At 38.3% G+C, this 24,827-nt stretch overlaps 2 protein-coding genes across 3 annotated transcripts; one reads left to right on the top strand and one right to left on the bottom strand.

Annotated features, from left to right (window-relative positions):
* The first annotated feature begins 66 nt into the window (after positions 1–66).
* ankrd45 (ankyrin repeat domain 45) lies at positions 67–5,534 on the top strand. Of its 2 annotated transcripts, XM_041055524.1 has the most exons (6): positions 67–721; positions 845–1,012; positions 1,117–1,202; positions 1,343–1,475; positions 2,594–2,672; positions 5,405–5,509. In XM_041055524.1, the coding sequence occupies exons 1-5, from the start codon at positions 487–489 to the stop codon at positions 2,623–2,625; spliced, it is 654 nt and encodes a 217-aa protein (XP_040911458.1). In that variant the 5' UTR covers positions 67–486; the 3' UTR covers positions 2,626–2,672; positions 5,405–5,509. The 2 variants fall into 2 exon arrangements, with proteins under 2 accessions (XP_040911458.1, XP_040911457.1); XM_041055523.1 differs by lacking the exon at positions 2,594–2,672 and having other exon boundaries at positions 5,405–5,534.
* Positions 3,638–10,055, bottom strand: bpnt2 (3'(2'), 5'-bisphosphate nucleotidase 2). Its single transcript, XM_041055521.1, has 8 exons — positions 9,457–10,055; positions 8,479–8,551; positions 7,884–8,030; positions 6,986–7,145; positions 6,696–6,791; positions 6,300–6,458; positions 5,470–5,604; positions 3,638–5,161 (listed from the first exon to the last, which is right to left on the bottom strand). The coding sequence occupies exons 1-8, from the start codon at positions 9,573–9,575 to the stop codon at positions 5,019–5,021; spliced, it is 1,032 nt and encodes a 343-aa protein (XP_040911455.1). The 5' UTR covers positions 9,576–10,055; the 3' UTR covers positions 3,638–5,018.
* Between the last annotated feature and the right edge of the window lie 14,772 nt (positions 10,056–24,827).

A 24,827-nucleotide genomic window follows, 5' to 3' on the forward strand; every position in this document is an offset into this window, starting at 1 on the left:
TGTTGGTGTCATGACTGTGCACAGTGACAAGCCGCAAAAATGCAGTCACTCTCTCGCTTTCAGGACCATGAACCAAACTCCGTTCAAAAAACACAAGCAGCAGTATAAGAACTTTGCTTGTTGAAAATGTAACACCTCATAGCGAAGCCTTTACTATTTTCTGTTATGACGAATGATGTGTTCTTGAATATGGAGGATGTGAGGGGTTGTTCTCTCTTTGCAGATGATGGGGTAGTCTAGTATAAGAAAGTGTTAAATGTAATGAGGCGCCTGGTACTGGCGCGATGAGTTAAATTACAGAGGAGCACACTGGGTGTTTTATTAATGGTCTTTATATTCACAAAGCTAAAGAAATTTAGGCTGTAACAGTTTACATTGAAGTTTAAATGACCTTCAACGACCTGCTCAGAGCGGGTGACGCTGTAACCATGGCAACCGTCCACTTCCCGTCTGCGCGAGACGGACGGCAAAGATAGTGCGAGCAAAATGGCATCGATACAGGAGGAAGTGTTCAGGTGCGTGTTGTCTGGGGACGTGGAGACCATGAAGCAGCGCTTTGAAGACGAGCTTGTCTCAGAGGAGTCGAGGGAAGAGGATTTCTTCGGAAAGAAGGACGGGTTTGGGAGAAGCGCCTTGTTGACCGCCTGCATGCTGGGAAGGAGCGCCATCGCCCGAGAGCTGGTCCGACACGGGGCGCCGGTCAACGAGCAGACTGTCAGGGGTGAGTGTGCTGGACATTATGAGACCTAAGACGGATTTTAATGGCAATTTAAATACTCTCACAGTAGGATGTATGTGTCTTCAGCTGCTGTCCCACCTGTCCCTGAGACTCTCTGTTGCCCAGGTTATTCACCGCTGCACCTCGCTGCTTGCTGGGGCCACTTGGAGACAGTGAGGACTCTGCTCGAACTGGAAGCTGACATACAAGCTAAGACCTTCAGAGGGGAGAGACCTGTAGACCTGGCCAGGAGATACTCCAAGACAGACTGTGTTGAGTGTCTCATGCAGGCAGGTGTGGCTGATATAATGGATGTTATAGCATTGTCTTCAGTAACCTATTAGTAGAGATCCATATCCTGTATTTGCTAACCTGTATGTATGTTTCTGTCCATACAGAAGCTAAGCAGGACTTAATGTCTTATCTGGCCTTCGTGAAAGACTTTATTTCTGATTCAGAGAAGAATCTCACCAAGGAGGACAAGGTAACGCATTTCTTTACATCAGGACTGACATTGAAGTTAAAGACTATTTGTTAAAGGGTAAATAAATGATAAATGTCATGTAGAAAATGTTGCGTCTAGTGCTCCTAACTCCTCTGTCTCTTCTGTAAATCTCTTCACAGAACATCTGTATGCGTGTGTGCTCTGCCAAGTCAGACTGGATCCAGACTGTCAAAAACCCAACGGTCTCAGACGTCACAGCCCAGAGGAAAGACACAGAGGACTCTCTCCAGCCTATCCTCAACAAGCTGTCAGGTCAGTGTGAGTGTTAGTGTTGTTATTGTGGCATAAGGCTGCAGTTTTTCTGGGGAACGCAGATAACTGTAAATGTGTACCACTGCAGGTGTAGTCGTCTTTGGGTTTACATAAAACTATATTTGAGATGCTGGGCTGAATCTCTTGTATCGTCGTGTATGGTTTGTTAAGCGTGTAACTGCATTTTTTTTATTATACCAACGGATCGTCGTATTTCTCTTTGCAGCAGCTGAAAAAGTTAAACCAGCAACAAAGGTTTAAAGCAGAGGTTTTTAATAAATAAAAAAAAAGGTAGTTTTAACCATCTTTACCCTTCAAGTGAGATTTAGTAAAGACTTCCTAAAATATTGTTGCACTCAGTCTGCAGAGGTCTGGCAACCTTTTTTTTTTCTCTAACATCAGACTTTATTTATTTATTCGTTTACAAACTTGTACTTGTAGGATATTTATCAGACACAAAACCTTTAGTCCAGCTTTAGTACTCAGCAAAACCTGTAAACAGACTGTGATGTGTAAAATAGGTGGATTTCCCTTTAATCATTACTTCTTACTCAAATTCACTTAAAAATGTTCTTTTATACCAGAGCATTCAAATGTCCATTCAAACAATAGTATGTGACTTCCATGTTACTGTAATCAGTTTCATTTCTATTACAGCATCACTGCTGCATATCAGGCATCGTTGTCACACAGAAATCATGCTGAGTGCTGTGGTCTATCATCCATTGAAAATGTTGTCTTGTGCAGATTAAACTAACTCAAATCATAAAGCTGAAATGCAGCACACGAAGGCCTGACCCCTAAAATGTATAACAGCTCTAAGCTTTAAGACTGACAACTGAGCTGCCTCATTAATGTCATCAGCACATCATCCGTACAGGCCTTTAACCCTCTAACAGCTCCTCCTAATCATTATCTTCTATTACTGTCTTCAGTCTGTGGCAGAACATGTTGTATACATGTTTATTTATTTATTTATTTTTTAATCTATACAAGGTTATCAACAAGACGAAGGCTGCAGAGACAAACAGAACATAAAACAGGTCACATCTGTCTTCAAGAGGCTGAGTTCATATTTTTCGCTGTTTTTTTTTTTTGTTTTGTTTTGTTTTTTACAGGTTGTGACAGCACACAGTACGTTATTCAGTAGCACAAAAAGTTGGCAACAGAGACGAGAAACGTACCAGTCCAGCTCAGGTCAGATTCATTCCAGATTTGTCAGTCCTTAACATGTCGTGTCCCTTGGACTTGGTTTTACTTAATCCAGGTCTTAGTGTTCTGAAACACAGATGATTTTCTTCTGGTCTTTTTTAAAGTCTGAGACTGAATGTGTTGGATGGGAGACCACACTGCCACAGGACCTGTAAGAGATCCTTTGATCTTAATTCACTGAGAAACCTCATAGTCCAACCAATACTGTTTGTACTGGAGAGGTGGTGGTGGGGGTGGTGGTGGTATGTGGAGTACCAGACTGTGAAGTTGTTTCAGGTCCGGCTCATGAATGGTGTATTTACATGATGTCGCATTTGATCAACGGCAAATGGAAATGTCATGCTTGTTCATGAAACACTTTGCCACGCAGCATCCCTTCAGCTTTGCTGCTTCTGTTCTTCCTAAGTTATTATATTGTGCTGTGTTTGCATGTGTATCACCTCTTATAACGGGAGAGTCAGGGAAGCATCAGTCACCTGAGAGTAGATTTAATCAGCCAAAGTTCTCTCAGCTAATAGGTTGTAACTTTGATATATTGTGATATAAAACATCATGAAATAGTCATTAGCCATCTGTAGCCAGCCATGCATGTTACTCCTCACCCGTTCCTCACTTTGTTCTGCAGAGGGCGCAGCTGCCTTCATCATGCACAACATGGAACTGACTTTTCTTAAAGAGGGCACAGATACAGAGACGCAGTTTTAATTGTTCGGCTCAGCTGTTTTGTAAAGCCTGCACTGGATCAGTTTGAAAACGCATGACTAACTGGCAGCTATGTTTTGAAAGTGGAGTTTAGACCATTTGTTTCTCATTTTCAGTTTTGTCTTGTGTAAGTACAGATTCTATTTGTTTTGAGAATTTATTTTATATTATATCAATTTTTAATGAATTTATATTAACTCAAACCAATACAAGAAAGGGGAAAAAGACATAAAGTACAAGTATTCTGAAATCATCAACTGTTCGTCATTGAACTTTTAATTGTATCATGATGGAATCCAAACCACATATCATATACTGAATCAAGAAAAGAAAACAACACATCATCTCATCACTACATGGGAAAACAAACAACTTTTCCTTAAATATTCCCTCAGTTTTCCTATTTCATTTAATCTTAATGAATTTGTAAGAAAACATTTTGTTGCAGGGGGGCTGTTAGTAACAAGTTAATTAGTACTTCAGTAAATCTGATCGCCCCCTGATCGCCCCCTTACTGTAGTTGAGTTAATTTGCATAATTTTTGCAGTTCACCTTTTTGCAATTACTTCCTCAGACTAACACGTCAACAGAAATGAAATATGTGGTGAGTTCTTCTTGGCAAACACTGCTGTGTTCACTGAGGTGGGACTGCTTTACAAAAATCTTTCATTTGCCTCAATTTTGGAGCCAAATAAGATTTAAAAAAAAAAAAAGGAGGTTTTCTTACCTTTTTTCAAGCAAAGACCAAATCAGTGTACTTACACTGAAGCCCTGGCTCTTTAAAATACACTACTGGAGTCCTGACCCAGAGTTTGAGAGATGAGCGTGTACAGTGTGAGCAAAGGCCAATGAAGTCCCAGAACAGAAATGAAGAGCGCCCGTATGGAAGTGTAAATGACAGTGCCGTGCTTTGTAGTGGAGCTGAGGCTCCATTCTTAGAGTATGTAGTGCTAATCCAGAGCTGAACTGCTCCATCTCAGAGCCACCTCAGATGACAACTTTGAAGTCAGACAGTGTGAAGTGAGCCACTGTGGTATAATGATGCTGGTGAATAGAGGGTTTGTTGTTAAATCAAGTGGCAAATGACGATGATGATCTTTCACTAACTGTGCTAAGCTGATGTTAGGAACGTTGTGTGATGAAGATGGGACTTGAGATGATGAAAGTAAACGATGCCAGTCGCTCTGCGGGTTTTCACTGTAACGCTCAGAGTTGTGCTCCTCAGTTTATAGCATTTCACATTAGAGTTATCCGGTTGTGCTCTGAAGATGAAGGAAGGGGATTCAGGCGTGGCAGCTGTTGTCCAGTGTTCACTGTGAGCGTGTGTATATATACACATGAAGAGGGAGATGTACCATTTCTCCCACAGTGTGTAGTCAGAGCCATTAAGTCAGCCATCGCAGTTTCCAGTTTGCAGCTATGTTGGTTCCACAGTCCTGCTCAGGGGCCGACGCCAGTGACAGTGAATCCAATCCATCTGACTGACAGATGTCTGGCGTCCCACGATGATGACGTCATGCAGGCCTGGTGATGTCTGCACACTACTCTTAGTTATAGAGAAGGGGCTGCCACATGATGCCCTTATCACAACCACTGACCACACAACCAATGGCTCTGTGTTTGGGTCCTTCAGTGTTTTTCAGGGTCCCAGTTTGGTAGTCTCTCCAGGATGGCCTTGTGGTCCACCCCCACAGTGGCCACCAGTCCTCCTTTGTTGAGAGGTGTCCCGCTGTAGTCAATGTCCTCTCCCTTTAGGGTTGTCATATGGCCCCCTGCAAAACACAGTGGATTACCTGTCATTGGTACAGTGCACTACACACAAAAAAAACTGCCTCTGGACTAAGAGATGTCTCTCAGTATTTTTCCAACACGTATCAATGATGTACTAGTATTTAGCTGAAAGAATATAGAGAACCTGTTTTCTTTTCCATCAGCTTCTTACTAAGACTGTATTTACTCTCTCTACAGGAACACAGTGTGTGGAACATCATTTCTGTTTGTGCTTTTCTCAACAGGAAAAATGGAGAGTATGAAACTGAATATGACACCAAACAGCGGAAAATAATCCACGTCGCATTACCCATTGCATTCAGCAGCGCCGCTCCAGCACAGATGTCCCACTTCTTAATGAAGGTGATGTGGATGTAAACATCTGCCTGCTCCATGGAACCCGTTTCAGTCGCCGGCATCTCCAAGAGTGACAGCACCTTATATCCTGAGAGAGGGAGAGGGAGAATTAAACCATGCTTGGTACGACTGGTTGCCTCTTAATCACACATCATCCTGTGAATTCAGCCAGGCATTTTGCATAAACCTCTTTGCAGGCTGGCTGCCCTGCCAGGTCTCACCTATCAGCAGCTCCTGTGTTTGACATGTAAAGTGTGATACTGTGAGAAACGTACTATCATACTGTGAGCTCCTTTTCATCCTTTAAACCTCCTACATTTTACTAATGCAAAGCCAGGTACTGATGCTCAGTTATTCTTTATCAGACTGTAGGTGCAGCAAGTATGATGCAACATTTAACCAGCTAGTGCAAGTCAGGTGAGAAATAACAGATCATTATGGCTAAACATGGTAAATACACCATGAAACCACTGAAGAAATTATAAAAATAAGGAGTGGAAAAAAAAGGAGTGAAGCAGCCTTTAAGGTCTAATTTCACACTCTGACTTCTCTAAGACAAAGACAAAGAAACTCTGTCCTCTTGCTAAATGATTCCCATTGGCCCAGTGGTCCACAGTGAAGATTGTATGAGAAGTTCCAGTTATGCATGTGTGTACAATTACTGAGAGGAAAAATTAGTTTTTACTTGATATTATAGTTATAAACAGCATCTGAGCTTCAGGTGTACTTGTATAACATTTAGATGCACATAAATACATAAGTGTAAAAGAATGCTCTACTCACCTGCTCCACCTGCCTCTATGATTGTATTATTTCCAAAAGCATTATGAACAAAACTTTTGACTTTTCCAGAGTGGGAACGTGATACAATCACGTTCGGAGGGCTGAGACTATAGGACGACCGCGGATGCATATTTGACCCCTGGCCCACAAACGCCCAGGCTGGAGGAGATATGACAGAGAAGCAGAGAGACAAAGGGAAGACGGGGTTACAGAGGCAGAAAAATCCAATATTTTTCCAACATTTTAACTAGTAAAGCTCGGCTAAGCCAACTTAACACTTTGTTCCCATATATAGGAATGTAAGGAGAGCAGTATTACGATCCATTTACACCAAGATACAGGAGAGACATTAGATCTTGTTTAACAAGCAAAAGCTGTGGAGCCACACATGCTTACCAGTGAACCCAGAGAAAGGCTGGTGTATGACCCCGATGACTGGTTTACCATCTACAGCCACACATACCATTGTAGTCACATACTTCAAGAGGTTCTCTACGGAGAGAGAGGGATGAGCAGATGGGCAGGGTGGAGAAGACAGATGGAAAAGGACAGAGACAGTCAGAGGACAAATACAGTAGCAATAGGAGTGCAACATACAGCCAACCTTCCTTACAGCTTGTTGATAACTATTTGCCATTAGCCTAACCACTGAAATTAAGATGGTGGACCTTAGGTAACATGCACACCTGTATATTCCTGTGTGGCATCTAGAGGATCGATCCACACTGTGAGGCTCTCAGCAGGAACATCCTTGTGTCCCTCTATCTTGTCTAGTATGTCTGCTGGAATGTCCCGGCTCCAGACTGCTGGCTCCTCCACAACGTTGTCATGTTCCTCACTGTTCACCTGAAAACAAACACATGCAGACAGAATTATACGGCCTGTGCCTCAGGCTTACTTTAAACTTTAAACAATGTGTGGTGGCGTTTTGCACTGCAGCTTTCCTCTGCATCCACCTCTAACATCACAGACTAAAGCTTTGGTTCTGTAAATTCACAGGGACAGGTACAAATGAACTACATGTTGCTTCCACACTCCCAAGGACGACCTCTAACACACCATCAGCTACCAGTACAGCTCATTTACAAGATACTTATAAGTACAGCATGGTCTGGTTGGGAATTTAAAGTAAGCGCCATCAATATCTGTCCAATCAGAAGCCACCATGTCCAACTCAGCATCCTGAGAGGACATACACACAACAGGAGAACAGCACCGCCCTCAGGCAGGGAGGAAGAACAGCACCAACAAAGTCACACTCCAAATACAAACTATGACTCATGGTCAGAAGCCCTGCATGAATATAGTGTGGATGAGTTTGAAATGGTCTGGTTACGGGACTTATAAACAGGTCAGGATTTGATTTAGAGATAATTGAGTTTAATGGGTCAGTTTCAAACAGGGTGTTTACGGGCCTCCAAAACTGAACCGTGGCAGGACTCTGATATCTGCACCTCGCAAACAAATACTCAGTAACATCCACAACAGAATATTAATGACTGAAAAAGAGCAGGACCACTGCAGCAACAATACAATGTGCAGAATCTCAGAAACTTGTACAACAGCTACAGAGGTCACGCTCACCACGATGTCAGGGAAGGTGCTCTTTATCAGGTTGTACATCTTTCTGTGAGACTTCAGGTCTCCCATGGTCAGAAGCTCAGTGGCTCCCTCCTTCGTCTTGCCCTTCGACTTCTCCTTCAGGCCATTTTCATCACGCACCTTCTTCACCTGGGGAGGAAAGACACGACAATGTCAGAGGTTTGTATATAAGACATAACACAGCACAGGTTAATAACTATATCATCTATTTCTATTTCTGAAAGTAGTTTCACTTTCTCACAAAGACACCAGCAGATTACTCTCAGGAGTCTTTGTGGTTAATACAGGAAAGTGAGATGAGAAATGTGTTATTTGTGATCCAGTTGAAATGACCCTTAATTAAGTCATGTGACAGCTGTTTCTGTGGTAATAAGAAACAGGGTGTTAGAGGTGGCATGATTAACATTAGTATAGTTTAAAGGATAAACTGAAAACACACACATCCCGGATGTTCTCATGACCCTGGGTAGAAAAGATAATTTTCTATTTTTGCTAAGATTTCAAAAGCAACAGTAAAGATAATACAATGGAGAGCTGATTTAACGTGTGATCACTGAGCTGACAAAGATGTTTTTACCTCTCTACCTCCAAGAACTGCAGCCTCCACTGAGACCGCCAGCAGGTCCCTCAGGTCCACTTTTCTCCTCTGTCTGCAGGGACGGAGGAACAGAAGAAGAATGTGTTTGGTTCTAAACAGCCCTGACTGAAAAAACCTTTCTTCACACTGAACACGATGACACTGTTATCAGCCTTTGGAAGCTGAGTGAGAAGGCAAGTTTTGGACAAAACCAGATAATGGTGATCTTATGAGGTCAGCAGTAAGGCTTAGTATCACCTGAGATATCTTTCTAAACCCATTATTTTTATTTAATAAAAGAAGTCAGAGTTTTCAGTGGTAAAATGTTTTTAACCCTGTGAGACCTGAACTATGAAAGAATGGTCAGAAAATTCTAATTTTTCAAATATGAACTCTTTATTTGTCCCTTTGACAAAATGTAAAAAAAAAAAATTAAAAAAAAAAAATTCTAAGTATATTTTTTGTTTGTATCACACATGTCAAAACATTTAGAAAAGTGAGGAGTGTCTACCAGGAGTCAGTATACGAGCATAAGAGTTCATCTAAAAGGGTTAAATGCAAAGTTTATGCTTGATGGTGATGCAATGAGTCCCAGAAATGTGGGTATCATATATGATACGTACGGGCTCACAGGGTTAAATCAGGAAGAATCTGATCAAATATAAGCAAAAAAAATGACAAATCTAACCAGGCATCCAGTGGCAGCTTTGTGTACTTTATACTTTGATACTTGGGACACATCTAAGCTGGAAAAACTATGGAGGTTAAATAGCTAGTTCTGATTCAGCAGCCACTGACTTTTATTCAGAGATTATAGAGCAAAAAAATGCTTCCTGCTGTTTTGAAGGTATTCTCACAACTGTCAGCAACTCTCCTTACAATCCTCCGTGATAAAAAAAAAAAATAATAATAATAAGATCTTCAACCTGTTTCTCAAGTGAGTATTTCCTAATCCAGATAATGAGACCAGAGTCTGACCTGAAAGCAGCCAAGCGGCTGGAGATGACCCCGGCGTACAGGTGATAGATGACACCGACTCCAAGAAGGCAAAACACCGCCACACCGAGCGGTGACAGCCGGATACCCATCGGAGCCATGGCCGCAGAAAGACCCTCTAAGTTAAATACTTAGAACACGCAAAGTCCGGAGCTCAGCAGTGCTCGCAACACGACACACTACAGAGATATAAGCTAGCTGACGTGGCTGTCACCGACACCGAGGAGTCCCAGAAAAAACAGCTAACAGGCTGCTGCTCACCCGGCTTCTGAGTTCCGGATAAAAAAGGTCGACTGTCACCAAGCGAGCAGCCGAACGGCGGACAGAAAGGAGCCGCCACTGGGGCCACACACACACGGGCTAATTTCGGTTAGTGGACGGGCCGTTTAGCATCGTCCGACGTCTTCGCGCAGTAACAGACTGTCGCCTCTGTTTGTAAAGACATTACGTCTCTTTGGACAGTCTGACTGGTCCTCCTGCTCCTGGTTAACTCGACGAAACGAGCCGAGTGTTCACGGCTGTCGAAGGCAGAACGAAACAATCACACCTCTGTTAAGTCATCTCTCCTCTCTACGTGCACAGCTCAGAGGTCACTGCGCTCAGCGCTTCACTTCCGGGTTATCATCATCATCATCATTAGTGATGTGTTGGACACGAATGAAACGGCTCTTAGAGCCGGCTCTTTCAAGTGAACGACGGGAGCCGGATCCTGATTGGGAGCCGTTTTTTTTTTAATTTTCTCTTTTTTCTTCCAGCCAAACGTGATTGATCAATATGTGTTTGCGGCCTGTGTTTGCGCTGAGTAGAGGGGGGAGGGCCAGCAGCAGTAGCACATGAACAGGAGGGCAGGAGGGGCAGAGAGATCCAAAATAGGCCAAAAAAAGTCATTCTTTAGTATGGCCTCAAAATGTGCCAAAAAACGTCATAGTATAGTAAGGTATCAAAATACGCCAAAAAAAGTTATACTTTAGTATGGCCTCAAAATGTGCCAAAAATGCACATAGTGTAGTATGGCGTCAAAATCGGCTAAAAAAAGTCATACTTTAGTATGGCCTCAAAATGTCATAAAAAACATCATAGTATAGTTAGGCGTCCAAATCGGCCAAAAAAGGTCATACTTTATTATGGCCTCAAAAAGTCATGAAAAACGTCATAGTATAGTAAAGTTTCAAAATCGGCCAAAAAAGTCATACTTTTATTATGGCCTCAAAATGTCATAAAAAACGTCATAGTATAGTAAGGCTTAAAAATCTGCCAAAAAAAGTCATACTTTAGTATGGCCTCAAAATATCATAAAAAATGTCATAGTATAGTAAAGCATCAAAATCGGCCAAAAGAAGTCATACTTTAGTATGGCCTCAAAATGTCATAAAAAACGTCATAGTATAGTAAGGCTTCAAAATAGGTAAAAAAAAAAAAAACTCATACTTTAGTATGGCCTCAAAATGTCATAAAAAACGTCATACTATAGTAAGGCTTCAAAATCGGCCAAAAAAAGTCATACTTTAGTATGGCCTCAAAATGTCATAAAAAATGTCATCGTATGGTAAGGCTTCAAAATAGGTAAAAAAAAAAAAGTCATACTTTAGTATGGCCTCAAAATGTCATAAAAAACGTCATAGTATAGTAAGGCTTCAAAATCGGCCAAAAAAAGTCATACTTTAGTATGGCCTCAAAATATGCAAAAAAAAACGTCATAGTATAGTAAGGCTTCAAAATCAGCCAAAAAAAGCCATACTTTAGTATGGCCTCAAAACGTGCCAAAAAACGTCATAGTATAGTAAGGCTTCAAAATCGGCCAAAGAAAGTCATACTTTAGTATGGCCTCAAAATATGCCAAAAAACGTCATAGTATAGTAAGGCTTCAAAATCGGCCAAAAGAAGTCATACTTTAGTATGGCCTCAAAATGTCATAAAAAACGTCATAGTATAGTATGGCGTCAAAATCGGCCAAAAAAAAATCATACTTTAGTATGGCCTCAAAATGTCATAAAAAACGTCATAGTATAGTATGGCGTCAAAATCGGCCAAAAAAAGTCATACTTTAGTATGGCCTCAAAATGTGCCAAAAAACGTCATAGTATAGTATGGCGTCAAAATGGGCCAAAAAAAGTCATACTTTAGTATGGCCTCAAAATGTGCCAAAAAACGTCATAGTATAGTATGGCGTCAAAATGGGCCAAAAAAAGTCATACTTTAGTATGGCCTCAAAATGTGCCAAAAAACGTCATAGTATAGTATGGCGTTAAAATCGGCCAAAAAAAGTCATACTTTAGTATGGCCTCAAAATGTGCCAAAAAACGTCATAGTATAGTATGGCGTCAAAATCGGCCAAAAAAAGTCATACTTCAGTATGGCCTCAAAATGTCATAAAAAATGTCATAGTATAGTATGGCGTCACAATGGGCCAAAAAAAGTCATACTTTAGTATGGCCTCAAAATGTCATAAAAAACGTCATAGTATAGTATGGCGTCAAAATGGGCCAAAAAAAGTCATACTTTAGTATGGCCTCAAAATGTGCCAAAAAACGTCATAGTATAGTATGGCGTCAAAATGGGTCAAAAAAAGTCATACTTTAGTATGGCCTCAAAATGTCATAAAAAACGTCATAGTATAGTATGGCGTCAAAATGGGCCAAAAAAAGTCATACTTTAGTATGGCCTCAAAATGTGCCAAAAAACGTCATAGTATAGTATGGCGTCAAAATGTCATAAAAAACGTCATAGTATAGTATGGCGTCAAAATGGGCCAAAAAAAGTCATACTTTAGTATGGCCTCAAAATGTCATAAAAAACGTCATAGTATAGTAAGGCTTCAAAATCGGCCAAAAAAAGTCATACTTTAGTATGGCCTCAAAATATGCAAAAAAAAAAAAACGTCATAGTATAGTAAGGCTTCAAAATCGGCCAAAAAAAGCCATACTTTAGTATGGCCTCAAAACGTGCCAAAAAACGTCATAATATAGTAAGGCTTCAAAATCGGCCAAAGAAAGTCATACTTTAGTATGGCCTCAAAATGTCATAAAAAACGTCATCGTATAGTATGGCGTCAAAATCGGCCAAAATAAGTCATACTTTAGTATGGCCTCAAACTGTCATAAAAAACGTCATAGTATAGTACGGCGTCAAAATGGGCCAAAAAAAGTCATACTTTAGTATGGCCTCAAAATGTGCCAAAAAACGTCATAGTATAGTATGGCCTCAAAATGGGCCAAAAAAAGTCATACTTTAGTATGGCCTCAAAATGTCATAAAAAACGTCATAGTATAGTATGGCGTCAAAATGGGCCAAAAAAAGTCATACTTTAGTATGGCCTCAAAATGTGCCAAAAAACGTCATAGTATAGTATGGCGTCAAAATGGGCCAAAAAAAGTCATACTTTAGTATGGCCTCAAAATGTCATAAAAAACGTCATAGTATAGTATGGCGTCAAAATGGGCCAAAAAAAGTCATACTTTAGTATGGCCTCAAAATGTCATAAAAAACGTCATAGTATAGTATGGCGTCAAAATGGGCCAAAAAAAGTCATACTTTAGTATGGCCTCAAAATGTGCCAAAAAACGTCATAGTATAGTATGGCGTCAAAATGGGCCAAAAAAAGTCATACTTTAGTATGGCTTCAAAATGTCATAAAAAACGTCATAGTATAGTATGGCGTCAAAATGGGCCAAAAAAAGTCATACTTTAGTATGGCCTCAAAATGTGCCAAAAAACGTCATAGTATAGTATGGCGTCAAAATCGGCCAAAAAAAGTCATACTTTAGCATAGCCTCAAAATGTCATAAAAAACGTCATAGTATAGTATGGCGTCAAAATGTCATAAAAAACGTCATAGTATAGTATGGCGTCAAAATGGGCCAAAAAAAGTCATACTTTAGTATGGCCTCAAAATGTGCCAAAAAACGTCATAGTATAGTATGGCGTCAAAATGGGCCAAAAAAAGTCATACTTTAGTATGGCCTCAAAATGTCATAAAAAACGTCATAGTATAGTATGGCGTCAAAATGGGCCAAAAAAAGTCATACTTTAGTATGGCCTCAAAATGTGCCAAAAAACGTCATAGTATAGTATGGCGTCAAAATGGGCCAAAAAAAGTCATACTTTAGTATGGCCTCAAAATGTCATAAAAAACGTCATAGTATAGTATGGCGTCAAAATGGGCCAAAAAAAGTCATACTTTAGTATGGCCTCAAAATGTGCCAAAAAACGTCATAGTATAGTATGGCGTCAAAATGGGCCAAAAAAAGTCATACTTTAGTATGGCCTCAAAATGTGCCAAAAAACGTCATAGTATAGTATGGCGTCAAAATGGGCCAAAAAAAGTCATACTTTAGTATGGCCTCAAAATGTGCCAAAAAACATCATAGTATAGTATGGCGTCAAAATGGGCCAAAAAAAGTCATACTTTAGTATGGCCTCAAAATGTCATAAAAAACGTCATAGTATAGTATGGCATCAAAATGGGCCAAAAAAAGTCATACTTTAGTATGGCCTCAAAATGTGCCAAAAAACGTCATAGTATAGTATGGCGTCAAAATGGGCCAAAAAAAGTCATACTTTAGTATGGCCTCAAAATGTCATAAAAAACGTCATAGTATAGTATGGCGTCAAAATGGGCCAAAAAAAGTCATACTTTAGTATGGCCTCAAAATGTGCCAAAAAACGTCATAGTATAGTATGGCGTCAAAATGGGCCAAAAAAAGTCATACTTTAGTATGGCTTCAAAATGTCATAAAAAACGTCATAGTATAGTATGGCGTCAAAATGGGCCAAAAAAAGTCATACTTTAGTATGGCCTCAAAATGTGCCAAAAAACGTCATAGTATAGTATGGCGTCAAAATCGGCCAAAAAAAGTCATACTTTAGCATAGCCTCAAAATGTCATAAAAAACGTCATAGTATAGTATGGCGTCAAAATGTCATAAAAAACGTCATAGTATAGTATGGCGTCAAAATGGGCCAAAAAAAGTCATACTTTAGTATGGCCTCAAAATGTGCCAAAAAACGTCATAGTATAGTATGGCGTCAAAATGGGCCAAAAAAAGTCATACTTTAGTATGGCCTCAAAATGTCATAAAAAACGTCATAGTATAGTATGGCGTCAAAATGGGCCAAAAAAAGTCATACTTTAGTATGGCCTCAAAATGTCATAAAAAACGTCATAGTATAGTATGGGGTCAAAATGGGCCAAAAAAAGTCATACTTTAGAATGGCCTCAAAATGTCATAAAAAACGTCATAGTATAGTATGGCGTCAAAATGGGCCAAAAAAAGTCATACTTTAGTATGGCCTCAAAATGTCATAAAAAACGTCATAGTATAGTATGGCGTCAAAATGGGCCAAAAAAAGTCATACTTTAGTATGGCCTCAAAATGTGCCAAAAAACGTCATAGTATAGTATGGCGTCAAAATGTCATAAAAAACGTCATAGTATAGTATGGCGTCAAAATGGGCCAAAAAAAGTCATACTTTAGTATGGCCTCAAAATGTGCCAAAAAACGTCATAGTATAGTATGGCGTCAAAATGGGCCAAAAAAAGTCATACTTTAGTATGGCCTCAAAATGTCATAAAAAACGTCATAGTATAGTATGGCGTCAAAATGGGCCAAAAAAAGTCATACTTTAGTATGGCCTCAAAATGTCATAAAAAACGTCATAGTATAGTATGGGGTCAAAATGGGCCAAAAAAAGTCATACTTTAGAATGGCCTCAAAATGTCATAAAAAACGTCATAGTATAGTATGGCGTCAAAATGGGCCAAAAAAAGTCATACTTTAGTATGGCCTCAAAATGTCATAAAAAACGTCATAGTATAGTATGGCGTCAAAATGGGCCAAAAAAAGTCATACTTTAGTATGGCCTCAAAATGTGCCAAAAAACGTCATAGTATAGTATGGCGTCAAAATGGGCCAAAAAAAGTCATACTTTAGTATGGCCTCAAAATGTGCCAAAAAACGTCATAGTATAGTATGGCGTCAAAATGGGCCAAAAAAAGTCATACTTTAGTATGGCCTCAAAATGTGCCAAAAAACGTCATAGTATAGTATGGCGTCAAAATGGGCCAAAAAAAGTCATACTTTAGTATGGCCTCAAAATGTGCCAAAAAACGTCATAGTATAGTATGGCGTCAAAATGGGCCAAAAAAAAGTCATACTTTAGTATGGCCTCAAAATGTGCCAAAAAACGTCATAGTATAGTATGGCGTCAAAATGGGCCAAAAAAAGTCATACTTTAGTATGGCCTCAAAATGTCATAAAAAACGTCATAGGTATGGCGTCAAAATGGGCCAAAAAAAGTCATACTTTAGTATGGCCTCAAAATGTGCCAAAAAACGTCATAGTATAGTATGGCGTCAAAATGGGCCAAAAAAAATCATACTTTAGTATGGCCTCAAAATGTCATAAAAAACGTCATAGTATAGTATGGCGTCAAAATGGGCCAAAAAAAGTCATACTTTAGTATGGCCTCAAAATGTGCCAAAAAACGTCATAGTATAGTATGGCGTCAAAATGGGCCAAAAAAAGTCATACTTTAGTATGGCCTCAAAATGTCATAAAAAACGTCATAGTATAGTATGGCGTCAAAATGGGCCAAAAAAAGTCATACTTTAGTATGGCCTCAAAATGTGCCAAAAAACGTCATAGTATAGTATGGCGTCAAAATGGGCCAAAAAAAGTCATACTTTAGTATGGCCTCAAAATGTCATAAAAAACGTCATAGTATAGTATGGCGTCAAAATGGGCCAAAAAAAGTCATACTTTAGTATGGCCTCAAAATGTGCCAAAAAACGTCATAGTATAGTATGGCGTCAAAATGGGCCAAAAAAAGTCATACTTTAGTATGGCCTCAAAATGTGCCAAAAAACGTCATAGTATAGTATGGCGTCAAAATGGGCCAAAAAAAGTCATACTTTAGTATGGCCTCAAAATGTGCCAAAAAACATCATAGTATAGTATGGCGTCAAAATGGGCCAAAAAAAGTCATACTTTAGTATGGCCTCAAAATGTCATAAAAAACGTCATAGTATAGTATGGCATCAAAATGGGCCAAAAAAAGTCATACTTTAGTATGGCCTCAAAATGTGCCAAAAAACGTCATAGTATAGTATGGCGTCAAAATGGGCCAAAAAAAGTCATACTTTAGTATGGCCTCAAAATGTGCCAAAAAACGTCATAGTATAGTATGGCGTCAAAATGTCATAAAAAACGTCATAGTATAGTATGGCGTCAAAATGGGCCAAAAAAAAGTCATACTTTAGTATGGCCTCAAAATGTGCCAAAAAACGTCATAGTATAGTATGGCGTCAAAATGGGCCAAAAAAAGTCATACTTTAGTATGGCCTCAAAATGTCATAAAAAACGTCATAGTATAGTATGGCGTCAAAATGGGCCAAAAAAAGTCATACTTTAGTATGGCCTCAAAATGTGCCAAAAAACGTCATAGTATAGTATAGCGTCAAAATGTCATAAAAAACGTCATAGTATAGTATGGCGTCAAAATGGGCCAAAAAAAGTCATACTTTAGTATGGCCTCAAAATGTGCCAAAAAACGTCATAGTATAGTATGGCGTCAAAATGGGCCAAAAAAAGTTATACTTTAGTATGGCCTCAAAATGTGCCAAAAAACGTCATAGTATAGTATGGCGTCAAAATGGGCCAAAAAAAGTCATAATTTAGCATAGCCTCAAAATGTCATAAAAAACGTCATAGTATAGTATGGCGTCAAAATGGGCCAAAAAAAGTCATACTTTAGTATGGCCTCAAAATGTGCCAAAAAACGTCATAGTATAGTATGGCGTCAAAATGGGCCAAAAAAAGTCATACTTTAGTATGGCCTCAAAATGTCATAAAAAACGTCATAGTATAGTATGGCGTCAAAATGGGCCAAAAAAAGTCATACTTTAGTATGGCCTCAAAATGTCATAAAAAACGTCATAGTATAGTATGGGGTCAAAATGGGCCAAAAAAAGTCATACTTTAGAATGGCCTCAAAATGTCATAAAAAACGTCATAGTATAGTATGGCGTCAAAATGGGCCAAAAAAAGTCATACTTTAGTATGGCCTCAAAATGTCATAAAAAACGTCATAGTATAGTATGGCGTCAAAATGGGCCAAAAAAAGTCATACTTTAGTATGGCCTCAAAATGTGCCAAAAAACGTCATAGTATAGTATGGCGTCAAAATGTCATAAAAAACGTCATAGTATAGTATGGCGTCAAAATGGGCCAAAAAAAGTCATACTTTAGTATGGCCTCAAAATGTGCCAAAAAACGTCATAGTATAGTATGGCGTCAAAATGGGCCAAAAAAAGTCATACTTTAGTATGGCCTCAAAATGTCATAAAAAACGTCATAGTATAGTATGGCGTCAAAATCGGCCAAAAAAAGTCATACTTTAGTATGGCCTCAAAATGTCATAAAAAACGTCATAGTATAGTATGGGGTCAAAATGGGCCAAAAAAAGTCATACTTTAGAATGGCCTCAAAATGTCATAAAAAACGTCATAGTATAGTATGGCGTCAAAATGGGCCAAAAAAAGTCATACTTTAGTATGGCCTCAAAATGTGCCAAAAAACGTCATAGTATAGTATGGCGTCAAAATGGGCCAAAAAAAGTCATACTTTAGTATGGCCTCAAAATGTGCCAAAAAACGTCATAGTATAGTATGGCGTCAAAATGGGCCAAAAAAAGTCATACTTTAGTATGGCTTCAAAATGTCATAAAAAACGTCATAGTATAGTATGGCGTCAAAATGGGCCAAAAAAAGTCATACTTTAGTATGGCCTCAAAATGTGCCAAAAAACATCATAGTATAGTATGGCGTCAAAATGGGCCAAAAAAAGTCATACTTTAGTATGGCCTCAAAATGTCATAAAAAACGTCATAGTATAGTATGGCGTCAAAATGGGCCAAAAAAAGTCATACTTTAGTATGGCCTCAAAATGTGCCAAAAAACGTCATAGTATAGTATGGCGTCAAAATGTCATAAAAAACGTCATAGTATAGTATGGCGTCAAAATGGGCCAAAAAAAGTCATACTTTAGTATGGCCTCAAAATGTGCCAAAAAACGTCATAGTATAGTATGGCGTCAAAATGGGCCAAAAAAAGTCATACTTTAGTATGGCCTCAAAATGTGCCAAAAAACGTCATAGTATAGTATGGCGTCAAAATGGGCCAAAAAAAGTCATACTTTAGTATGGCCTCAAAATGTGCCAAAAATCGTCATAGTATAGTATGGCGTCAAAATGGGCCAAAAAAAGTCATACTTTAGTATGGCCTCAAAATGTGCCAAAAAACGTCATAGTATAGTATGGCGTCAAAATGGGCCAAAAAAAGTCATACTTTAGTATGGCCTCAAAATGTGCCAAAAAACGTCATAGTATAGTATGGCGTCAAAATGGGCCAAAAAAAGTCATACTTTAGTATGGCCTCAAAATGTCATAAAAAACGTCATAGTATAGTATGGCGTCAAAATGGGCCAAAAAAAGTCATACTTTAGTATGGCCTCAAAATGTGCCAAAAAACGTCATAGTATAGTATGGCGTCAAAATGGGCCAAAAAAAGTCATACTTTAGTATGGCCTCAAAATGTGCCAAAAAACGTCATAGTATAGTATGGCGTCAAAATGGGCCAAAAAAAGTCATACTTTAGTATGGCCTCAAAATGTCATAAAAAACGTCATAGTATAGTATGGCGTCAAAATGGGCCAAAAAAAGTCATACTTTAGTATGGCCTCAAAATGTGCCAAAAAACGTCATAGTATAGTATGGCGTCAAAATGGGCCAAAAAAAGTCATACTTTAGTATGGCCTCAAAATGTCATAAAAAACGTCATAGTATAGTATGGCGTCAAAATGGGCCAAAAAAAGTCATACTTTAGTATGGCCTCAAAATGTGCCAAAAAACGTCATAGTATAGTATGGCGTCAAAATGGGCCAAAAAAAGTCATACTTTAGTATGGCCTCAAAATGTCATAAAAAACGTCATAGTATAGTATGGCGTCAAAATGGGCCAAAAAAAGTCATACTTTAGTATGGCCTCAAAATGTGCCAAAAAACGTCATAGTATAGTATGGCGTCAAAATGGGCCAAAAAAAGTCATACTTTAGTATGGCCTCAAAATGTGCCAAAAAACGTCATAGTATAGTATGGCGTCAAAATGGGCCAAAAAAAGTCATACTTTAGTATGGCCTCAAAATGTGCCAAAAAACATCATAGTATAGTATGGCGTCAAAATGGGCCAAAAAAAGTCATACTTTAGTATGGCCTCAAAATGTCATAAAAAACGTCATAGTATAGTATAGCATCAAAATGGGCCAAAAAAAGTCATACTTTAGTATGGCCTCAAAATGTGCCAAAAAACGTCATAGTATAGTATGGCGTCAAAATGGGCCAAAAAAAGTCATACTTTAGTATGGCCTCAAAATGTCATAAAAAACGTCATAGTATAGTATGGCGTCAAAATGGGCCAAAAAAAGTCATACTTTAGTATGGCCTCAAAATGTGCCAAAAAACGTCATAGTATAGTATGGCGTCAAAATGTCATAAAAAACGTCATAGTATAGTATGGCGTCAAAATGGGCCAAAAAAAAGTCATACTTTAGTATGGCCTCAAAATGTGCCAAAAAACGTCATAGTATAGTATGGCGTCAAAATGGGCCAAAAAAAGTCATACTTTAGTATGGCCTCAAAATGTCATAAAAAACGTCATAGTATAGTATGGCGTCAAAATGGGCCAAAAAAAGTCATACTTTAGTATGGCCTCAAAATGTGCCAAAAAACGTCATAGTATAGTATAGCGTCAAAATGTCATAAAAAACGTCATAGTATAGTATGGCGTCAAAATGGGCCAAAAAAAGTCATACTTTAGTATGGCCTCAAAATGTGCCAAAAAACGTCATAGTATAGTATGGCGTCAAAATGTGCCAAAAAACGTCATAGTATAGTATAGCGTCAAAATGTCATAAAAAACGTCATAGTATAGTATGGCGTCAAAATGGGCCAAAAAAAGTCATAATTTAGCATAGCCTCAAAATGTCATAAAAAACGTCATAGTATAGTATGGCGTCAAAATGTCATAAAAAACGTCATAGTATAGTATGGCGTCAAAATGGGCCAAAAAAAGTCATACTTTAGTATGGCCTCAAAATGTGCCAAAAAACGTCATAGTATAGTATGGCGTCAAAATGGGCCAAAAAAAGTCATACTTTAGTATGGCCTCAAAATGTCATAAAAAACGTCATAGTATAGTATGGCGTCAAAATCGGCCAAAAAAAGTCATACTTTAGTATGGCCTCAAAATGTCATAAAAAACGTCATAGTATAGTATGGCGTCAAAATGGGCCAAAAAAAGTCATACTTTAGTATGGCCTCAAAATGTGCCAAAAAACGTCATGGTATAGTATGGCGTCAAAATGTCATAAAAAACGTCATAGTATAGTATGGCGTCAAAATGGGCCAAAAAAAGTCATACTTTAGTATGGCCTCAAAATGTCATAAAAAACGTCATAGTATAGTATGGCGTCAAAATGGGCCAAAAAAAGTCATACTTTAGTATGGCCTCAAAATGTGCCAAAAAACGTCATAGTATAGTATGGCGTCAAAATGGGCCAAAAAAAGTCATACTTTAGTATGGCCTCAAAATGTGCCAAAAATCGTCATAGTATAGTATGGCGTCAAAATGGGCCAAAAAAAGTCATACTTTAGTATGGCCTCAAAATGTGCCAAAAAACGTCATAGTATAGTATGGCGTCAAAATGGGCCAAAAAAAGTCATACTTTAGTATGGCCTCAAAATGTGCCAAAAAACGTCATAGTATAGTATGGCGTCAAAATGGGCCAAAAAAAGTCATACTTTAGTATGGCCTCAAAATGTCATAAAAAACGTCATAGTATAGTATGGCGTCAAAATGGGCCAAAAAAAGTCATACTTTAGTATGGCCTCAAAATGTGCCAAAAAACGTCATAGTATAGTATGGCGTCAAAATGGGCCAAAAAAAGTCATACTTTAGTATGGCCTCAAAATGTGCCAAAAAACGTCATAGTATAGTATGGCGTCAAAATGGGCCAAAAAAAGTCATACTTTAGTATGGCCTCAAAATGTCATAAAAAACGTCATAGGTATGGCGTCAAAATGGGCCAAAAAAAGTCATACTTTAGTATGGCCTCAAAATGTGCCAAAAAACGTCATAGTATAGTATGGCGTCAAAATGGGCCAAAAAAAGTCATACTTTAGTATGGCCTCAAAATGTCATAAAAAACGTCATAGTATAGTATGGCGTCAAAATGGGCCAAAAAAAGTCATACTTTAGTATGGCCTCAAATTGTGCCAAAAAACGTCATAGTATAGTATGGCGTCAAAATGGGCCAAAAAAAGTCATACTTTAGTATGGCCTCAAAATGTGCCAAAAAACGTCATAGTATAGTATGGCGTCAAAATGGGCCAAAAAAAGTCATACTTTAGTATGGCCTCAAAATGTGCCAAAAAACGTCATAGTATAGTATGGCGTCAAAATGGGCCAAAAAAAGTCATACTTTAGTATGGCCTCAAAATGTGCCAAAAATCGTCATAGTATAGTATGGCGTCAAAATGGGCCAAAAAAAGTCATACTTTAGTATGGCCTCAAAATGTGCCAAAAAACGTCATAGTATAGTATGGCGTCAAAATGGGCCAAAAAAAGTCATACTTTAGTATGGCCTCAAAATGTGCCAAAAAACGTCATAGTATAGTATGGCGTCAAAATGGGCCAAAAAAAGACATACTTTAGTATGGCCTCAAAATGTCATAAAAAACGTCATAGTATAGTATGGCGTCAAAATGGGCCAAAAAAAGTCATACTTTAGTATGGCCTCAAAATGTGCCAAAAAACGTCATAGTATAGTATGGCGTCAAAATGGGCCAAAAAAAGTCATACTTTAGTATGGCCTCAAAATGTGCCAAAAAACGTCATAGTATAGTATGGCGTCAAAATGGGCCAAAAAAAGTCATACTTTAGTATGGCCTCAAAATGTCATAAAAAACGTCATAGTATAGTATGGCGTCAAAATGGGCCAAAAAAAGTCATACTTTAGTATGGCCTCAAAATGTGCCAAAAAACGTCATAGTATAGTAAGGCTTCAAAATCGGCCAAAAAAAGCCATACTTTAGTATGGCCTCAAAACGTGCCAAAAAACGTCATAATATAGTAAGGCTTCAAAATCGGCCAAAGAAAGTCATACTTTAGTATGGCCTCAAAATGTCATAAAAAACGTCATAGTATAGTATGGCGTCAAAATGGGCCAAAAAAAGTCATACTTTAGTATGGCCTCAAAATGTGCCAAAAAACGTCATAGTATAGTATGGCGTCAAAATGGGCCAAAAAAAGTCATACTTTAGTATGGCCTCAAAATGTCATAAAAAACGTCATAGTATAGTATGGCGTCAAAATGGGCCAAAAAAAGTCATACTTTAGTATGGCCTCAAATTGTGCCAAAAAACATCATAGTATAGTATGGCGTCAAAATGGGCCAAAAAAAGTCATACTTTAGTATGGCCTCAAAATGTCATAAAAAACGTCATAGTATAGTATGGCGTCAAAATGGGCCAAAAAAAGTCATACTTTAGTATGGTCTCAAAATGTCATAAAAAACGTCATAGTATAGTATGGCGTCAAAATGGGCCAAAAAAAGTCATACTTTAGTATGGCCTCAAAATGTCATAAAAAACGTCATAGTATAGTATGGCGTCAAAATGGGCCAAAAAAAGTCATACTTTAGTATGGCCTCAAATTGTGCCAAAAAACGTCATAGTATAGTATGGCGTCAAAATGGGCCAAAAAAAGTCATACTTTAGTATGGCCTCAAAATGTGCCAAAAAACGTCATAGTATAGTATGGCGTCAAAATGGGCCAAAAAAAGTCATACTTTAGTATGGCCTCAAAATGTGCCAAAAAACGTCATAGTATAGTATGGCGTCAAAATGGGCCAAAAAAAGTCATACTTTAGTATGGCCTCAAAATGTGCCAAAAAACATCATAGTATAGTATGGCGTCAAAATGGGCCAAAAAAAGTCATACTTTAGTATGGCCTCAAAATGTCATAAAAAACGTCATAGTATAGTATGGCGTCAAAATGGGCCAAAAAAAGTCATACTTTAGTATGGCCTCAAAATGTCATAAAAAACGTCATAGTATAGCATGGCGTCAAAATGGGCCAAAAAAAGTCATACTTTAGTATGGCCTCAAAATGTGCCAAAAAACGTCATAGTATAGCATGGCGTCAAAATGGGCCAAAAAAAGTCATACTTTAGTATGGCCTCAAAATGTGCCAAAAAACATCGTAGTATAGTATGGCGTCAAAATGGGCCAAAAAAAGTCATACTTTAGTATGGTCTCAAAATGTCATAAAAAACGTCATAGTATAGTGTGGCGTCAAAATGGGCCAAAAAAAGTCATACTTTAGTATGGCCTCAAAATGTCATAAAAAACGTCATAGTATAGTATGGCGTCAAAATGGGCCAAAAAAAGTCATACTTTAGTATGGCCTCAAAATGTGCCAAAAAACGTCATAGTATAGTATGGCGTCAAAATGGGCCAAAAAAAGTCATACTTTAGTACGGCCTCAAAATGTGCCAAAAAACGTCATAGTATAGTATGGCGTCAAAATGGGCCAAAAAAAGTCATACTTTAGTATGGCCTCAAAATGTCATAAAAAACGTCATAGTATAGCATGGCGTCAAAATGGGCCAAAAAAAGTCATACTTTAGTATGGCCTCAAAATGTGCCAAAAAACGTCATAGTATAGCATGGCGTCAAAATGGGCCAAAAAAAGTCATACTTTAGTATGGCCTCAAAATGTCATAAAAAACGTCATAGTATAGTATGGCGTCAAAATGGGCCAAAAAAAGTCATACTTTAGTATGGCCTCAAAATGTGCCAAAAAACGTCATAGTATAGTATGGCGTCAAAATGGGTCAAAAAAAGTCATACTTTAGTATGGCCTCAAAATGTGCCAAAAAACGTCATAGTATAGTATGGCGTCAAAATGGGTCAAAAAAAGTCATACTTTAGTATGGCCTCAAAATGTCATAAAAAACGTCATAGTATAGTATGGCGTCAAAATGGGCCAAAAAAAGTCATACTTTAGTATGGCCTCAAAATGTGCCAAAAAACGCCATAGTATAGTATGGCGTCAAAATGTCATAAAAAACGTCATAGTATAGTATGGCGTCAAAATGGGCCAAAAAAAGTCATACTTTAGTATGGCCTCAAAATGTGCCAAAAAAACGTCATAGTATAGTATGGCGTCAAAATGGGCCAAAAAAAGTCATACTTTAGTATGGCCTCAAAATGTGCCAAAAATCGTCATAGTATAGTAT

Source organism: Toxotes jaculatrix, chromosome 14 (genome assembly GCF_017976425.1).
Source record: "Toxotes jaculatrix isolate fToxJac2 chromosome 14, fToxJac2.pri, whole genome shotgun sequence".
Lineage (NCBI taxonomy): Eukaryota > Metazoa > Chordata > Actinopteri > Toxotidae > Toxotes > Toxotes jaculatrix.

What these genes read in the sequence shown, in the direction of transcription:
- ankrd45 (XM_041055523.1), top strand. Translation starts at nt 487, where the DNA reads ATGGCATCGATACAGGAGGAAGTGTTCAGGTGCGTGTTGTCTGGGGAC. An exon ending in CAACGAGCAGACTGTCAGGG is followed by an intron (nt 722 to 844) that starts GTGAGTGTGCTG and finishes TCTGTTGCCCAG; the next exon opens with GTTATTCACCGCTGCACCTC. An exon ending in TGAGTGTCTCATGCAGGCAG is followed by an intron (nt 1,013 to 1,116) that starts GTGTGGCTGATA and finishes CTGTCCATACAG; the next exon opens with AAGCTAAGCAGGACTTAATG.
- bpnt2 (XM_041055521.1), bottom strand. Translation starts at nt 9,575, where the DNA reads ATGGCTCCGATGGGTATCCGGCTGTCACCGCTCGGTGTGGCGGTGTTT. An exon ending in CATAGAGGCAGGTGGAGCAG is followed by an intron (nt 5,605 to 6,299) that starts GTGAGTAGAGCA and finishes TCCCTCTCTCAG; the next exon opens with GATATAAGGTGCTGTCACTC. An exon ending in GGCGCTGCTGAATGCAATGG is followed by an intron (nt 5,162 to 5,469) that starts GTAATGCGACGT and finishes TGTGTTTTGCAG; the next exon opens with GGGGCCATATGACAACCCTA.